General features: G+C 39.2%; 2 protein-coding genes across 3 annotated transcripts in view; one reads left to right on the top strand and one right to left on the bottom strand.

The window, feature by feature from the left end:
- The window catches only part of LOC124262485 (uncharacterized protein KIAA0513-like), a 102,860-nt gene extending 98,867 nt beyond the window's left edge, over positions 1-3,993 (bottom strand). The window contains 1 exon segment of the mRNA XM_046696994.1: positions 3,921-3,993. The gene's annotated coding sequence lies outside the window, so the exon portion shown is untranslated.
- Positions 3,994-4,027: 34 nt separating this feature from the next.
- Positions 4,028-18,129, top strand: LOC124262494 (metallophosphoesterase 1-like). Of its 2 annotated transcripts, XR_006894607.1 has the most exons (10): positions 4,028-4,237; positions 6,698-7,093; positions 7,738-7,808; positions 8,199-8,340; positions 9,550-9,732; positions 11,009-11,093; positions 14,039-14,161; positions 14,582-14,722; positions 15,389-15,628; positions 18,009-18,129. XR_006894607.1 is itself a non-coding variant. In XM_046697008.1 (9 exons), the coding sequence occupies exons 2-9, from the start codon at positions 6,789-6,791 to the stop codon at positions 15,542-15,544; spliced, it is 1,206 nt and encodes a 401-aa protein (XP_046552964.1). In that variant the 5' UTR covers positions 4,028-4,237; positions 6,698-6,788; the 3' UTR covers positions 15,545-15,707. The 2 variants fall into 2 exon arrangements, 1 of the variants encoding a protein (XP_046552964.1); XM_046697008.1 differs by lacking the exon at positions 18,009-18,129 and having other exon boundaries at positions 15,389-15,707.
- Positions 18,130-19,070: the final 941 nt, after the last annotated feature.

Raw genomic sequence — 19,070 nt, 5'->3', positions numbered from 1 at the left:
ACTGCAACTGCAAATCAATGTTATGTTTCTGTCTGCAGTAAATAGATATACTTACCTCTGACATTTTATTCCTCATGATCGTTCATAAATATGTAAATATGAAGTCAGCCTCATCAATCTCTGTCGAAACTCTGGGTAAAAGAAAAACAGTAAATCATTCCAGGTGTTGACTTCACGTAACTTCCCAGCAGCAGAACTCTACATCAATCTACTTCCAGTACTCTAATGGCAATCTCTGTTGCCTTTTATCCAATAAGCTTTACCAGACCTCACTAAAAACTGTATTCTGTGTGAGAGCAGAAAATGCTAGGTTTGGGTCTAATCAATACTTGTCCTCCATCGTACATTGAAATGTACTGTTAAACTGGATGTCCATATTGCTAAAATCCCAATGTACATCACTCGGGTAATTAAATTACGCTCTTCGATCTTTTCAATTACAACGAACCCTAAGAAAACCAATTGATTTCTTGTCAACACTGCAAGAATAATGTGGGTCACAATTCTTCAAAATCAATTACACAATAAATCAACATATCATGTGTGGCGAACAGGATGACAGAAAGTAGGGCACACACATGTGATGTGTATTAAGTACTCCAACGTGTTCATGTGGTTCTGCCTCAGATAATATGTCACCAAATATCAAAGAAAATCTTCAAACATCCTGTTTACAAAACTCACGAAATAAAAGAAAAACACCATGAAATAATAGAATTTTTAAAATAATTACAATAAGAAATGGTTCAAAGATTATGTAATTCACTAGATTCAATACAAATATTGCTCATCATATATATTCTAATTAACATTTAGCATAATTCATGTTCATAATTATGCAGATATCTTTATCGATTCATTAAGAATGGAAAAGCGGAACAGTTCTAAGTATCATCTGCATTAAAAAATCATATAATGTTCTAGGAAAATGCTGTTTTTTTCTTCCAAGATAGAGTACACTTTTCCTCAGTGCTCTGTTTCCTTAGCCAACAAATTATTTGAATTTATCTCAAACTAGGAGACCATTTGTCTGTCTTACACTGAATACATTTAATGTGAATTTAAGGTATATTATTTTATCTGTAGAAGCGCGTATTAGATTTGGTCATGAATAGACTCCATGCATGAAGATCAGGGTTAGACTTGGTCTCCACCAACCATTGTTGTTGGAGGCAACTAATTGTATTGGGTGGTTACACTCGCTCAGTAGCATACATCTCTGCTTGTGATGTCAGTCACTGGATCGACTGGTCCAGAATATTTATACACAGCTGTCAGATAGACAGAATATTACCGAATATGTCGTTAAACAACAAACACCTCACATGACTGAAACATGAATAGGCACAACAGTCATTAGTCAATGAAGAGATCATTTCTTTTGAGGACGCATACAATATTGTAATCAAGATTTACTAAACTGTCGAAATCATACAGAGTGTACAAGCCAAATACGTTGTTTATTATGCCAACAAGAGTTTTCACAATACATGTTCACAAATTTACTGATGTCAAAATACTTTTCTTATTGCAAAGTACACATTTCCACTGGTTTGATGTCACATATTGACAGACATTATATCATGAAGGATAATGGATTTTCTTTGGCTATTGAGCAAATGAATAACTGACTTACGATTATTATTCTGTAAAGTCAGTCAATGTTGACAACTGTAATTTACGTGACAGGTGCTTGTTTGTCTTAGTCAATGATCAAGCAGGAGTTGGGTTTGTTTGGGGTGTGTTTGGTGTGTGCATGGCTATGTCTACAGTTTATGTTTGATTTTGAGATGCTGGTATGCAAGTCAATAGTAATGGTAAACTATATGTGTATTAAACAAATAAAAACATAATAATAAGACCATATAATTACATGGTATATTTTATTAAAAAGGCGTTTGATCATTATTTGAAATAACTTTGACTTCTACTGCTTGATCTCTGAATTTAACTCATTATCACATTTTGAAGTGTCCCTAGCCGTTCCCATAGGCCCCCACTGCGGGTCTGAAACTCGATTAACAAAGCCCCGGTTTACTATCCAGCCCCCTTGCACATATTATATACTAGTACTCTAGTAGTAGGGGGGCTGGATAGTAAACTGGGGCTTAGTTTATCGATTTTCTGACCCGTCATGGTTTTTATATAACGCGGTGGAAGGGAATCATGGCAGTATAAATAGATGTTTTCTCACAACTAACTGTAACAGTTATTGCCATTCAGAATTTATCATGCCCATTCGTGAAATAATATATATATTTATACCGTACAATAACCTGGAATAATAGATTGTGTGACTATTTGAGTGTTTCTTTTACAGTAGATTGACAGGGAATGAAACAATTAATGACTTGTGAACATGAACTTGCTATTATATAGATCATGTGACATGGACCGTTCTTAATTTGTGGCTTGGGGTGTGGTGTGGGGTGGGGTGTGGTGGGGGAATAGATGATGATTTTAAGGGGGGTCACCCATTTTGTTCTGGGAGATAGGGGGGTCAGCAATTTTGTACACATATACTGGTTGGGGGGTCAGCAATTTTGTACATAAAAATATTTAAAATTATGCTTAAAAATTATGGGAATGGGAGGAGGGGTCATTGATTTGTATCCCGGTGTCAGGGGTTTTCGACGATGTAAGACAAAAACGTAATTTTTATATGTAATATCATTTAAAGTTTTAATTTTACTAACCTCGAGTGATAAAGGATATATTCATCTATTTCACACAAAAATATCAAGTGTTTCCTACAAAAATAGCGTTGATCACATCGTATCGGCGAAACAGTGGCCGCTCGTAACATCCGGGTATTTTGTATGGGTTTTCGATGATGAGCCATACTTTTTGCTCCGCACTGGGAGGGAGTGTTGTGACCACATGGCTTCTTATTTATATATTGCCTGTCACCAGCAGACGACTGATCTTACTGAATTTTCGCTTGCTATTTTTGTTATAAAGGCAACTGATTTTGCATCTAAAGTGGTATTAACGATCTCGGGTAAATAATATTGATGTTTGTTTGCTTTTTATATAACTTTACTTCCTGATTTCCGTTGTCAATAAAACTTCTCACGACAGCGACTGGGCACCCGCCCTACCAGTGAAACTGTTTGTGCACTCCGATCGCACACGTACTCACCCAGATATAGCGAGAGCAATGCAATTGTCGAAATCACCAGAACGTCGAATTCAGCTCGTGTTGGGATACATGACATGCAGGGGGCTTCACTTACTTTGTACATAAATTTTAGGGGTGGGGTGGGGGTGGGTCCATTCACATTGTACTTGCTTCTCCATAAAAATCCCCATCACTCCCCCTAGCAATACATTATGAACGGTCCCTAAAGTTAATTTTTTTGATAGGGTTCATAACTTTATCTTTAATTATTCTCTTATGTTACTTGCCGTGAAGAATTTTCTTTTTCTGTCCTTTATTGTCAAATACCGTGGAGAAAAAACGATTTGTTACTTGAATTATGCTAGAATTTGCTTGAATTTTGCTAACTTATCCAAGGACGGAATTGTAATTGACCAGAACTGCGCACGTGTGATACTGTCCGGTGTATATTGGCGATAACTGTTCGCTAGCCAGAACCTATTTAATTGGTTTTATACGGTAACCATGGTTTGCAAACTGACTTTTAGGAAACACCTGTTATCTTCTCATGATGGAAACTGGCAAGTGACAACTTAAATAACGTAGGAAAGGATATGCAATGGTTTCAGTTTCGTAACTTAACAAGTCCATGGGCAGCTGTATCTTGCTGACAGCTTGAAGTTCACTTGACAACATCTCGTTTACCTTGTTTATAAATGACGACACTATTATTTTGTGCAATAGTCACCAGAGTCCAGATCATCACGTACACTGTACAGGAATAGATTCATGGCATTTTTCGGGAAAAGAGCGAACCAACTTATTATATTTTGAAGCACTTGTATTTTTCAAGAACTGACAATACTACGAGTAAATCCATCGTAACTGTAAATATTTTCATGTTCTCCCCGGTGAATAATGAACTTGTCCAAAACTACGGATAGTCACGCGTGATGTAAAACATGGCGTCGCCCTGGCGAACAGATTGTGGTGGACGTCTTGGAAGTTGATATGGTGTATGCGTCTTGACTTCTAGTTGAAAAGAGTATAGAAGAATGTCTTCTTGAAGATACCAAGATTTGCGATTTTGTATCTCCCTTGTAATTTGAAAGCATCTCGTGTATAATCCAGTTACAGGTAAATCATAACGTCTCGTAACATTCCCCCAGTTTTCGCGCGCACTTTGCTCCTTGGACACAGTTGTTTATATTGCCAAAATTTGGTAACAATGCAGGCAGCTTGGGTAAGTTGAGGTTGTCAACTGTGGTTCTTGATTCATAGACCTCGGGTGCTCTTTTCCAGTTGCAATCGGGTCTACATGGGGTTAACGGGTCCTGGACTGAATTATAACTCATGGAAATAGAAATAAAATGGTTTGGGGCGTTTATTTGTTTATTACTTAATTAGAATAGGTAGTTTCAACAATATTGAAATAACTATTTTTTCCCAACTAGGCCTTTTAATTTGGTCCACTAATCATCATCCAAAATACCATTTTACAGGTATATATTTTTTTTAAAATTGCACATTATTAACAAATTTAGAAACATATGTTTTAACTTAAGTTCACAATCAACAATGGCTGGTAATAAGGTACCTGCAGCACTGTTTAGACAGGAAGATGCATTTGCATATGTGTTGCCATAGCAATTGTGTAATTGACAATCATTAAGCTGTGAATGAACTCGTAAAAATAGTAAACTTTCAAGAAGAGTACAGGCATAAAAAATGTACTGAGAAAATCCCTACATCAATTATTTTACATATCAATTGGGATAAAGGAAAGGTGAACCTATGGAGAGTACATCTTATTTGCATACTTATAGCTTGCATCAGAAATGTACATTTTGACGTTGATGAAATTTCAAGAGGTGAAAATGAAACAATTTGCTCTCCTGTAAACTCATATGTTTCGGATGTTTTTACAAGAAGTGTTAAAAACAAAAGAGTGGAAAAATGATAGTCATAGAATATTTAACAATCAAACTTTATTTGTGTTCCAAACTATGAAATAAACCGAAAAAAACATTTTATTTCTATTTCTGTGAGTAATTTACTATGAATACTATGGTATCCTCGAGTCATCTGTTTTCGTTCAACATCAGTTTTCAGTCAGCCGTTTGCGTGTTCACTTTTCTCGCGGTTATTAGCGAGATATTACGTCACCAGACAGGGTTTTTTTAGCAAGAGGTCGACTGCTTCAGCTCTGACTAACAAAATGCTTCTTGTGAAATTTAGTAAGGTACATGATTGCAAACACATGTAAATGGTACGTTTTAGAACCGAGTTTACTAATGCATAAATTTTCATGTAATCAAAATGCTCTATCTAAAATATCGTCAGCTCCACCTTTTCAGTATAGCGTCGTCTGCTTGTTTATGGTATGACATATCATTATCACATGGCGTTGCCGTCGTAAAAAATATATATGGAAACTGGATAGGGTCATCTCTTATTACGATTTTCCAAAATACTCATTCAATTTTCGAAACTGCAATGAATATTTCTGTGTCATGGGCCCAGTGTACTCATCCTGCATGCTGTCATTGGGTCCATCTCAAGCTGTGCATCTCCGTATGTGTAGTGAGATCTTCTGATGAGTTTTGGTGCCCTTGTCAGCGCGAACCGGAAGAGTGAAACATGCCTGGACATGTGATGTAACTAACAAAGTCTTATCATGATTAACTTTGACATGAAATTATTACAACCATAGTTTCTAATAATTATTATTGAAACAATTAGAAATATTCTTTTGGATTGGATGTTTATCAACTTTATATTATAAAAATATCAGCATAGCACGAATACTGCTATTAGATTTCTGTTTTACGGAGAACCAATGAAGTGAACGAAAACAGATGACGTCACTTCCGCATTCACAATCTTTGCGTAGCAAACTCTGAGGCCTGCTGTGCGGGTGAAACACGAGGTTAATCCGTCAGATATTTGAATATCATAAATAAATAACAAACAAACGAGGTAGGTTTGTTTATTATCCATTTATTTATGCACTTTATATTACGTTGGTCGACAATCCTTACATGACCGAAAACCCAATACACAAGGATACGTGGTCCTGTGCATAGAGCTCAGGTCTCAAATCAAGTGAAGTCAAGCAACCATGGGTGTAGAGGGTCCTTGGATGTGTGACCATGTTTGGCAGCTTGACTCCTGAGAGTTTCAAGGACTTCAGTCATGCCCTACAACAAATCACATGTGATACATGTGGTCTCACCTTAGGCAAGTGAGTTTGTTTAAAACTGCCTCTGTTCTGTGTTCACCCAGCAGAAAATGGGTACCTGGTGGGATAAAGTCATTTGACTATAACCTTCTCGCCTAACAGGCTGCTTGGGTTATCCGGGGTAATAATAATCCGATTGTTTGGGCATGGACCAAGTACCAAACTGTATCCTAGACGGCAGTATCCATCAGGTGTTCTTAGAGTTTATTGTTCATCAATGTTTGAGCAAAGTTTGTTCACTTATGCTTGATCTCAGAAAACAGATGTAATTCCCTTTCTCTCCCACTCTGCTTATTGCAGCATATACAGTATGTTTTAATGTGTCAGAATGTATGTCAGTTGTCTTTCATTTTCAGAGGCAGCTAGTTTACATCAGTGATTGAGACAAGCTGCTACCAGGTACAGTGAGGCTGATGTTCCAAGGGAGACAACTGAACATCAGGCCTCATGTTTAGCCCTCTAGGCGAATGTCTCATCCACATCATGGGATGGTTCTGTCAGTTCCCTGGAAACTTCTGTCTGTACTTCAGATCGTATCGACTGTTCAGGACTATCATTTTTGTTGGCTTGTTACTATTTTACTGTGAGTTTCTGCACTACTACGTGGTGTTGTTCCAGTGCACCTGGCCTCAGGTGAACAATGAAATGTTTGACAGGACACTTCCTCCAAAGTTCCACCCTCTACGAGTTATGGTGATAGCAGACACTCATGTGATGGGACCACATGCACACTGGTTTGACAGGTTGAGAAGGTACGTTGAGTTTTGTATACTGTTTGCACGAATAAAGTTGGTGTTCAGTGTTGAGTGTGTATGATCTGCTTTGTGCCACCTCAACAGTCATGCAGCTGTTAGCTGCTCAGTTTGTGTTGAAAATATGCACTTGAGTTTCCTGGTTGCACAGGGGCCCTGCAACTGACTTACTCACTGTTTACTCACTGGTGTACAGAAGCCGTTATAGAAATGAATATGAGGTTGTTGATGATTACAGTATAGGCAGACATTGTTACATTACTGACATGCAACACAAGACCTGTAGTATACAAATATTTGCTGTTACTTGTTATTTTGTTGATGATGGTTCTCCCTTCAATACAGCCTGCCTTGAAGACATAACTGGCCGTAAAGACCCTGTGGGAGGCAATAGCAAACTTCATCTAAACTTAGTGATATACTTACTAGTCATTGCTGGTAGTCACTCATGAATTTATTCTGAATCAATCGTAACAGATATAACAGATAAAAAAGTTTTATTTTCATAATTACAAAGCACAAGAACCATGCATAGTTTAGTAACTAAACATATGTTGAAGGGAGTTACATGAGAAAAATGTTTTAGTTTCTATCTGCAGCCTGGAACCATGTTTCATGTTTTCTGATTTTTCTCTTATTTTCAGAGAATGGCAAATGGAACAAGCATTTCAAACCAGTATGTTGATTCACAGTCCAGATGTGGTTTTTGTTCTAGGTAATAATACTCAGCATCAGATCTTTGTGTGTAGCTTGTTAATCAGCCTGGGTCAAGGCCATTCTCTCAGACAGAATGTCGTTAGTGCCTTAACCTGTCAACACTTCAGAAGGAATTTAGATTCTGTTGAATTGAGAGTTGTTTGTTTTTATAGATAGTTTATATGTCCACCTCCCAAAGTCATGCCATCGCATTAACAGTCATTTCATAAAAATTATTGTGAAGTTTAGTGTGAGCAGGGACCACACACATTTTCAGATTCAATTCACTCTCACTCACTCTCACACTTGTTTCTGCAGATTTGGTCTCAGTTTTGTAAGCTGGGATATTGTCCTATCTGTTGCTTTCTGACAGCTGTCATACTGTTTACCAGAATCCTTCCTTTCTTAGGTGACCTGCTGGATGAAGGAAAGTGGTGTTCAGACTCAGAGTTCCAAAGACATGTCAAGAGATTCCAAAAAATGTTTTCCACAAACCAAAATACAGACATGTATGTTCTGGTTGGGAATCACGACATTGGATTTCATTATGCGTGAGTGTAGCTTATAGAAAACATTTTGACTGAAGTCCTGGGAGTGATTTGTTTTTTGTCCAAAGCTGCAGAAGTTTGGTGGTTGAAGGCATGTGCCAGTTTCTAACTCTGTAGGCTACAATGTGACATGGCAATCTGTTTGTGGTAACTCCACTTCTGAAATGGTTATAGTGATGGTCCAACTTCACGCTTCTGGTATGGTTCCCAACTCAATGTGCACTGCAACAGCTTGTGCCATGTTCCCCTGTTACACCTTCATTGATCAAACAGTTGTTTCCAGCAAAATACCTTTAACTTATACTTTTTTGTGTTGTTATTGTTAGTTGAGAGCAGCATCATTTGTTTAATCTCCAAGTGCAATATGAGTTGACATGATGAAAGATAATAAGAAAAATGCCATGAAAACTTCTACGTCAATACACAAGGCACATAAGACTCTGGTAACATCAATGAAATACTGCAAGCTCATGTTATTTATCAGCTCTTATGTTATTTCCAACAACCAGTCTCAACTAATGCTGCTTTCAAATCTTACAAGTACAGTGGAAACCGCCTAAGTAAAGACCGCTTAACTAAACAGACCTGATAAGTAAACACTTTTCTTTGGTCCCGGCAAATTTCTTCATTAATTATCACTATTAGAGGCTGGTTCACTAAACTCGGATAAGTAAACAATACCGCTTAACTAAATGTCTTCTCACGGTCCCTGGAAGTAAATTACATAACAAAAGAGAGTGGATAACTAAATTAGTGATTACCACATAATCCGACGTGAGGGGCACGTGTCAGTCTCCAGCTAAACAAACATCCTACGTACAGCTCACTGGTGTCATGCAGTTGACAATACACTGACAGCTGGAGGCCAGCCCTGATAAGTGGTCCATTGTTACATATGCATACATATACATGCATATGGTTGTCATTTGCAGGTTTTTATCAGTTTGGATAAGTAAAATACCTGATAAGTAAACAATTTTGGCGAGTCCCTTGAAATTTTACTTATCAGGTTTCCACTGTAGTTCTCATACTACCACTGAACGTTTAAGATTGTTCAGCACATGTATAGTTAGTGAAGGGGCCATAAACAAAGAAACATCACCAATTTCAAGAAAAGAAACAGTATTTTCAATTTTACAGGTGTCAAATGTAGTGATATTCAATTCACAGATATATATGTTTCATATTGATACGCTCCTGGTTTCATTTAAGGATGACGCCACACAAGGAAAGAAGATTTGAAAAAGCATTTAATGCACCCTCTGTGAAGATGTTGCACATCAGAGACAATATTTTTGTACTAGTCAACAGCATGACTCTGGAAGGAGATGGGTGCTCTCTGTGCCAGGATGCTGTCTCCCAATTGCAACAAGTTTCTCAACAGCTTAGATGTGCAGGCTAGATGTGGTAATGTCCTTCAACAGGCTCAACAGGCTAGATGTGCTCTTTTTATGTCCATCACCAGGTTAGATGTGCTCAGGTAATGTATTACAGCACAATGCAAGACTGACAAATGAAATACAAGACAAAACAGATGAAAGACAAGACATGACCAATGAAAGGCAAGACATGACCAATGAAAGGCAAGACATAACAAATGAAGAGAAGACATGACCAATGAAAGGCAAGACATGACCAATGAAAGGCAAGACATGACCAATGAAAGGCAAGACATGACCAATGAAAGGCAAGACATGACCAATGAAAAGCAAGCCTGACCAATGAAAGGCAAGACATGACCAATGAAAGGCAAGCCTGACCAATGAAAGGCAAGACATGATCAATGAAAGGCAAGACATGACCAATGAAAGGCAAGACATGATCAATGAAAGGCAAGACATGACCAATGAAAAGCAAGCCTGACCAATGAAAGGCAAGACATGACCAATGAAAGGCAAGCCTGACCAATGAAAGGCAAGACATGACATAATGAAAATGAAAAGCAAGCAAGACATGACCAATGAAAGGCAAGACATGATCAATGAAAGGCAAGACATGACCAATGAAAGACAAGACATGACCAATGAAAGGCAAGACATGACCAATGAAAGGCAAAACATGACAGATGAAAGACAATACATGACCAATGAAAGGAAAGGCATGACCAATGAAAGGCAAGACATGCCCATTGAAAGACAAGACATGACTAATAAAAGGCAAGACATGACCAATGAAAGACAAGTCATGACCAATGAAAGGCAAAACATGACCAATGAAAAGCAAGACATGACCAATGAAAGGCAAGACATGACCAATGAAAAGCAAGCCTGACCAATGAAAGGCAATACATGACCAATGAAAGGCAAGACATGACCAAAATGAAAAGCAAGCCTGACCAATGAAAGGCAAGACATGATCAATGAAAGACAAGACAAAACAGATGAAAGACAAGACATGACCAATGAAAGGCAAGACATGACCAATGAAAGGCAATACATGACCAATGAAAGGCAAGACATGACAGACCAATGAAAGGCAAGACATGACAGATGAAAGACAAGTCATGACCAATGAAAGGCAAGACATGCCCATTGAAAGACAAGACATGACAGATGAAAGGCAAGACATGACCAATGAAAGGCAAGACATGACCGATGAAAGGCAAGACATGACCGATGAAAGGCAAGACATGACCAATGAAAGACAAGTCATGACAAATGTTTTCATTTTTCCAGGATCCATTAAAGTCTTCCAGCAGCCACAATGTGTGTCACCAGTGGGAGCAGTTCACCTACACCAAGCCTATTTTACTGCAGGTTAGAACTGGTTGTGATGTCTGGAGTCAGTGTTTATTGCTAAAAGCAGTGTAAAGCTAAACTCACTCACTCTGTACGAGCAGGTGTTAGTTGGAGGTTCATAAGACTCCAACACGTTTCATCAATGTCTTGTTTTAACTTCTCCCTGCCAGTAGATGCAACCAGTGAGTTTCAAAGCCATTGATCACAAAGGAATTGTCTCCGTTAGATGAGCATCTTCCACTGTCAAATCATATAATTTGCCAAGCATTTTTTTGGGTATGTACAGTGAGCTATGAAGCATTATCTTACCTTTATGTGTTCATTGGTCAGTGATGCTTTAATAAGTTTCCGTGTCAACTGAAAAAAATATTACCCGTTGCCACGGTAACCACCAAACTCTCTGCCGAGAAGCTGTATCGCTAGCAATTGTATGACATCATAATATAAAGCATGCAGTGCATAGACTTCGAAAACCGTTCCATTAGCTGTTTTTGAGTTCACTATGTACACGTTTATTTGACTGACTTTGGTTTATTTAAACTTTTTTATAAATCGTTTGCACACTCAACTTAAACACAATTAACGGTAGGTAGGGAGCTTATCGATCTTCAAAATAAAATAAAATGATATCTTGTACATTTAACATAGCGGTAAGATAAATACGTTGTATACTTCTCCCTCCGTTAATATGGTCTGATGTACGCCTTTTTGTAGCAGTATCATCCCTCGCCTACAGGCTCTGCTACAAAGAGGCATACATCAGACCGTATTACCCTCGAGAGAAGCATACAACTTATAATGTGTATATATACAGAGCATACCACATACATATACATGTATATATATATATGTACAAGAGATTTCTGAAATAATTACACAACACAGATCTTCTTCAATATGTTTCACTTTTATCTTCAGGGAGATGTGATTAAACAGTTAAACAGATCATATAGTATGACCAGAAATTATTGAGAATTTTAGGAATATGTTTAATTGGATTTCTAGTATAAACAACCTTGACCAGCTATCAAGTGCTTGGTTTCATTCAGGAGAGACAACTCGGTTAATCCTTTTTCATTAGTTTGTGAAGAGTTATCCCCCTTTGTTTACTTGCTAGCAGACAACATTTTCAGTGATCCTCAGTATGGATGATTTAGAGAAGAGGAAGTTGATTTTAGAGTATTATAACAAGGACATCAGATCAGCTAAAGTGATTTCAAGTAGAACAGGCATCCCTTTGTCCACTGTTTATCATGTTTTGAAAAATATTGCAAATGGATATGGCATTGAGCACCAGGGAGGCGTAGGTTAGGCCCAGAATCGGTGACAGGAGGCGGCTTGGTATTCTTGTTTCTAAAAACAAACGAAGGAGTTTAGAAAACTTAAGGCTGGATATGATTGATAGAGGAACTGTGGCTGTCTGTAAGGAGACAATTAGAACTGAGCTGTATGCAATGGGTTGGCAGAAAAGTCGGGGAATTCCATCACCGACCATGAAACCTGAACAAAAGGAGTGAAGGTTGAACTGGTGCTTACAGCATAGAAATTTTAACTCGGACAATGTGATTTTCTCAGATGAAAGTTCTGTGTGGTTGTTTCCTATTACACTGAAATTCTGGACCAAACAAACTGAAAAACCTTTGTATCAGCACCCAAAGTACAGTCCAAAATTTAACGTGTGGGGTGGCATATATGTGTTAGGGGCAACGCCCCTCTGTGTATTTGAAGGGAATATGAACAGTGAGCGGTACACAGATATTCTCGAGGGACATTTACTTCCATCTGCTCAAGTGTTCTATGGAAAGTTTTGGATTTTCCAGCAGGACAACGATCCAAAACATCGTTCAAAGCATTCACAGGCCTGGTTTCGGACCCAAAATATGACATAATTAGAATGGTCAAGCTATAGCCCTGACCTAAATCAAGTAAAAAATGTTTGGGGACTTATGAAGGAAAGTGTCAATAAGAAAAGTCTGACATATTGCTGAAATGAAAGAAGAGGTGGTCCGATATTGGGACAGCATGGACCACGACTTTCTTACTTCTTTGATCAGTAGTATGCCCCGCCGCGTTAAAGCCTGCATTGCTGCCCATGGTGACTTGACAAAATACTAACTGTTCACCTGTCTTTGAATCTGGAGTTATGTTCTGCTAATTTTCACATTTAATGCGTGAGTAATGAGTGAAAAAAATAAAAACTTTACAATCTTTAAATTCTCAATAATTTCTGGTTGTACTGTATTATGACGTCACTTTGTCATGACATCACATTGCAACTGTGTACAGATGTTGTGATGCGGCGTTGCCATGACATCACATTGGCAGCTTTAAATTGACAGTAGTAGTAGCACAATGAAAACAAGTATAATTCAAACACATTGCGTTATTTATTCAACGATGGACACAATTCTTTAATCAAAAGGTTTTTGTTCAACTTAACACTGCATTGCATCAGCAGTATTCATTTTATAGAAAGGGAAAAATTTAAATTTATTTTCCTTTCCTGCTGTGCATTTGTCGATGTGAGCGCTTAAGGGGCTGCACCTTGTTTTGGGGTCCTTAATCTGTTGTTTATGGACGCGCGCATATATATATATATATGTATATGCAACATTCTGTTTGCTTGCTTGCCTGTTGTTTAATGTGACAGCTACAGGGAGCGGTGGGGTAGCCCAGTGGTTAAAGCGTTCGTTCGTCACGCCGAAGACCCGGGTTCTATTACCCACATGGGTAGTGTGTGAAGCCTATTTTTGGTGTCCCCTGCCATGATATTGCTGGAATATTGCTAAAAGCGGCGTAAAACTCACTCACTCACCCACTCACTCACTCACTGTTATAGACTGTCTTTACACACAACATTCTGTATGCAGGTAGTATACACCGTAATAGCACAGTATTCTATATACAGGCACACCATGCCACATATACCATACCACATACAGACTTTGATTGTGTTGTTTCAGCACTACCCCATGTTCCGTACTTCTGACATAGACTGTGATACGTCTGATGCAGCTCCTCTTGAGGAGAAGGGTACACCATTCAAACCCAAGTGGGACTGTTTGTCTCAGGATGCTACTGAACAGGTAACGTGTTGTGTTATCTATCTATCTGTACCATGGAGACTGTAGAATGATCAGCAAGCATGGGCGCTAGATCTTCTTCTTCACAGAATCTCACCATTGTATCATTGTCATCAAGACAGTCACTCTTGTTTATTTTCCACTGGTCACAGATCTATACCTTTATCCTGTTTTCTTATGAAATGTTTGTGTTTTACAGGAGTTCAAGTAATTTCTCACCCAGTGCAAATTTCAGCCTCGTCAGGAGAAGGGAATATATCATGTAGATTCTGAGCTACTGAAGTCATGTCACTACAGTACATGGAAACCTATGCAATCTCTCAGTGATATGCTATTTAGACTATTCTGTAACATTGGACTGATACATCCAAAACTGACCTCGTCACTTCTATTTTCGTCACTATTTTCATTCATTGTGCCCAGATGTTCAGCCTGCTTGACCCACGGCTAGTTATCAGTGCCCACACCCACCATGGCTGTTACCGCGTCCACAAGGGCCGTGTCCCAGAGTGGACAATACCCTCCTTCAATTGGAGGAATAAAAACAACCCATCATTTCTTCTAGTGAGTACAAGCCTAAGGAACATTTTTACATATTGGAACTCAGTGCTGACTAGCTGTCAAGATCTGGGATGGAATTATGGAATTGATCTTTCGTTTGCTTGAGGCAGCTCAGACTTGGTTGATGCACATCATCATATCCACCTTGTTTTGATCTATTCCTAAAATATCAGTCAGTGGATTGTCTGGTCCTGACATGATTATTTACAGACAGCTGTGACATCTGTGTTAATTAGCAAACAAAGAGTACATATTATCTCAGCATACTAGATATAATGTTTTGCATATATATGACCTGAAATTTGGAATCTGGCCAAGAGAACAGAACACATTTCAGTGATTTGCTGCCATTGATTATCACAAAAGAACACCTGCACATAACACTAGGATGTATAAGATAGTGAGTTGACTGTCTGCTGCACATAACACTAGGATGTATAAGATAGTGAGTTGACTGTCTGCTGCACATAACACTAGGATGTATAAGATAGTGAGTTGACTGTCTGCTGCACATAACACTAGGATGTATAAGATAGTGAGTTGACTGTCTGCTGCACATAACACTAGGATGTATAAGATAGTGAGTTGACTGTCTGCTGCACATAACACTAGGATGTATAAGATAGTGAGTTGACTGTCTGCTAATATTTGTGATGTGATCTGTTTCAGGCAACTATCAGCAATGACAAGTATGAGGTGAAGCGATGCCACATGCCACGGGAAACTACTGTTATAACGTTATACATCATCTGGGGCCTCTTCATATTACTTACATTGCCCTTCCCGCGGAGGGTCATTAAATTCAATACTGACAAGGCTCACTGACAATGACTGCAACTCACTAGGTGCCTGCTATGTACATGCTGTTGCTGTTGTCAAGCATTACTGACAATGACTGTAACTCGCAAGGTGTCAGCTTTGTACATGCTGTTGCTGTTGTCACGCATTACTGACAATGACTGTAACTCGCAAGGTGCCAGCTTTGTACATGCTGTTGCTGTTGTCAAGCATCACTGACAATAACTGTAACTCACTAGGTGCCTGCTGTGTACATGCTGTTGCTGTTGTTAGTTATTACTGACAAATAAGTGTAACTCGCAAGGTGTCAGCTTTGTACATGCTGTTGATGTTGTCAAGCATCACTGACAATAACTGTAACTCGCAAGCTGCCAGCATTGTACATGCTGTTGCTGTTGTCAAGCATTACTGACAATGACTAACTCGCAAGGTGCCAGCTTTGTACATGCTGTTGCTGTTGTCAAGCATTACTGACAATGACTGTAACTCGCAAGGAGCCAGCTTTGTACATGCTGTTGCTGTTGTCAAGCATTACTGACAATGACTAACTCGCAAGGTGTCAGCTTTGTACATGCTGTTGCTGTTGTCACGCATTACTGACAATGACTGTAACTCGCAAGGTGCCAGCTTTGTACATGCTGTTGCTGTTGTCAAGCATCACTGACAATAACTGTAACTCACTAGGTGCCTGCTGTGTACATGCTGTTGCTGTTGTTAGTTATTACTGACAAATAAGTGTAACTCGCAAGGTGTCAGCTTTGTACATGCTGTTGATGTTGTCAAGCATCACTGACAATAACTGTCACTTGAAGGTGCTAGCATTGTACATGCTGTTGCTGCTGTCAAGCATTACTGACAATGACTGTAACTCGCAAGGTGTCAGCTTTGTACATGCTGTTGCTGTTGTCAAGCATTACTGACAATGACTGTAACTCGCAAGGTGTCATCTTTGTACATGCTGTTGCTGTTGTCAAGCATTACTGACAATGACTAACTCGCAAGGTGCCAGCTTTGTACATGCTGTTGCTGTTGTCAAGCATTACTGACAATGACTGTAACTTCGCCAAGGAGCCAGCTTTGTACATGCTGTTGCTGTTGTCAAGCATTACTGACAATGACTAACTCGCAAGGTGTCAGCTTTGTACATGCTGTTGCTGTTATCAAGCATTACTGACAATGACTGTAACTCGCAAGGTGTCAGCTTTGTACATGCTGTTGCTGTTGTCAAGCATTACTGACAATGACTAACTCGCAAGGTGCCAGCTTTGTACATGCTGTTGCTGTTGTCAAGCATTACTGACAATGACTGTAACTCGCAAGGAGCCAGCTTTGTACATGCTGTTGCTGTTGTCAAGCATTACTGACAATGACTAACTCGCAAGGTGTTAGCTTTGTACATGCTGTTGCTGTTATCAAGCATTACTGACAATGACTGTAACTCGCAAGGTGTCAGCTTTGTACATGCTGTTGCTGTTGTCACGCATTACTGACAATGACTGTAACTCGCAAGGTGCCAGCTTTGTACATGCTGTTGCTGTTGTCACGCATCACTGACAATAACTGTAACTCACTATGTGCCTGCTGTGTACATGCTGTTGCTGTTGTTAGTTATTACTGACAATAAGTGTAACTCGCAAGGTATCAGCTTTGTACATGCTGTTGATGTTGTCAAGCATCACTGACAATAACTGTAACTCGCAAGGTGCCAGCATTGTACATGCTGTTGCTGTTGTCAAGCATTACTGACAATGACTAACTCACAAGGTGCCAGCTTTGTACATGCTGTTGCTGTTGTCAAGCATTACTGACAATGACTGTAACTTGCAAGGAGCCAGCTTTGTACATGCTGTTGCTGTTAGTTATTACTGACAATAAGTGTAACTTGCAAGGTGTCAGCTTTGTACATGCTGTTGATGTTGTCAAGCATCACTGACAATAACTGTAACTCACTAGGTGCCTGCTGTGTACATGCTGTTGCTGTTGTTAGTTATTACTGACAATAAGTGTAACTCGCAAGGTGTCAGCTTTGTACATGCTGTTGCTGTTGTTAGTTATTACTGACAATAAGTGTAACTCTCAAGGTGTCAGCTTTGTACATGCTGTTGATGTTGTCAAGCATCACTGACAATAACTGTAACTCTCAAGGTGCCAGCATTGTACATGCTGTTGCTGTTGTCAAGCATTACTGACAATGACTAACTCACAAGGAGCCAGCTTTGTACATGCTGTTGCTGTTGTCAAGCATTACTGACAATGACTAACTCGCAAGGTGCCAGCTTTGTACATGCTGTTGCTGTTGTCAGGCATTACTGACAATGACTGTAACTCGCAAGGTGCCAGCTTTGTACATGCTGTTGCTGTTGTCAAGCATTACTGACAATGACTAAATCGCAAGGTGTCAGCTTTGTACATGCTGTTGATGTCAAGGTGTCAGCTGTGTACATGCTGTTGCTGTTGTCAAGCATTACTGACAATGACTGTAACTTGCAAGGTGCCAGCTTTGTACATGCTGTTTATGTCAAGCAGCCTGCTGTGTACATGCTGTTGCTGTTGTCAAGCATCACTGACAATGACTGTAAGCCACTAGGTGCCTGCTTTTACATGCTGTTGAGGTTGCTGAGCAGCCAGTTGTGTTGCTGTTGTCAAGCAATACTTGATAATGACTGTAGCTTGCAAGTTGCCTCCTGTGTACATAGTGTTGCTGTTTACTGTTACATGCCTATTTCAGACCACAGCTTACAATTTTTAATGTTCTGTGCAATACCTTTAGATATTTGAATATATCTGGTGCATGGGATGTTCATTCTTGCATGTGTATAAATCTGTACTGAGCCATGTGTCGATAGTGTGTACTGATTACCGGTAACAGCAGGTGCTCCTTGGGGACTGTCTGTTCCTCATCTGTCCAAACACCATATCACTTTTAGAAGATTGCCAAGAAAAAATCAAACATTGGTTGTTCTTTTAATATAAATTATACACTTTCATGTGTGCTAAAGATACTTGCATGAAAAAGGAACGACAGAGTGCATGTTATTCATGAATAAATTTCAGCACATTTTCAGATTCTTTTGTAACGTAAGTCAGGAAGTAATGACACTCTTGGTCCACACAGGCTGTGTATTTCTGTCCTATACTGGGACATTACTATCAACAGTTTCAAGTCCGAAACTTGGCATCTGCACAATAATATTTCCTCTGGTAAAGAATCTTCCACACATAACAGATAGTAGGTCATACATTCCTTGTCTGTGAGTAAGTGACAAGTACACATGTAATGCGGGTGTCTCATAACACAGGGGTTATCCATGGACCCCAAGACCTCCGTTATGGTGAGGGATGATGGTATATTTGATCGTCATCCACTTATTGGTATTGAAGTACTGTGTCCAATCCAATGCTGCTGAGTTACCCGATGTACAGATTGATTAACACTGGTCCAAAGACTTACCTCAGGGGAACACCACAAAGGAGATTTGTAGACTCTGGTGTAGCTTTGTCAACACTGATACACTGGGACCTGTGGAAAAGGCTTGAAGAACCCCACCTGAGA

This window comes from Haliotis rubra, unplaced genomic scaffold, assembly GCF_003918875.1.
Source record: "Haliotis rubra isolate DU_JTF1 unplaced genomic scaffold, ASM391887v1 Scf12, whole genome shotgun sequence".
Taxonomy (NCBI): domain Eukaryota; kingdom Metazoa; phylum Mollusca; class Gastropoda; order Lepetellida; family Haliotidae; genus Haliotis; species Haliotis rubra.
Note: the sequence above shows the minus strand (reverse complement) of the source record. Positions and strands in the feature narration are given on the sequence as shown.

What these genes read in the sequence shown, in the direction of transcription:
- LOC124262494 (XM_046697008.1), top strand. Translation starts at nt 6,789, where the DNA reads ATGTTTAGCCCTCTAGGCGAATGTCTCATCCACATCATGGGATGGTTC. An exon ending in TCTCAACAGCTTAGATGTGC is followed by an intron (nt 9,733 to 11,008) that starts AGGCTAGATGTG and finishes GTTTTCATTTTT; the next exon opens with CCAGGATCCATTAAAGTCTT. An exon ending in CCAAGCCTATTTTACTGCAG is followed by an intron (nt 11,094 to 14,038) that starts GTTAGAACTGGT and finishes GTGTTGTTTCAG; the next exon opens with CACTACCCCATGTTCCGTAC.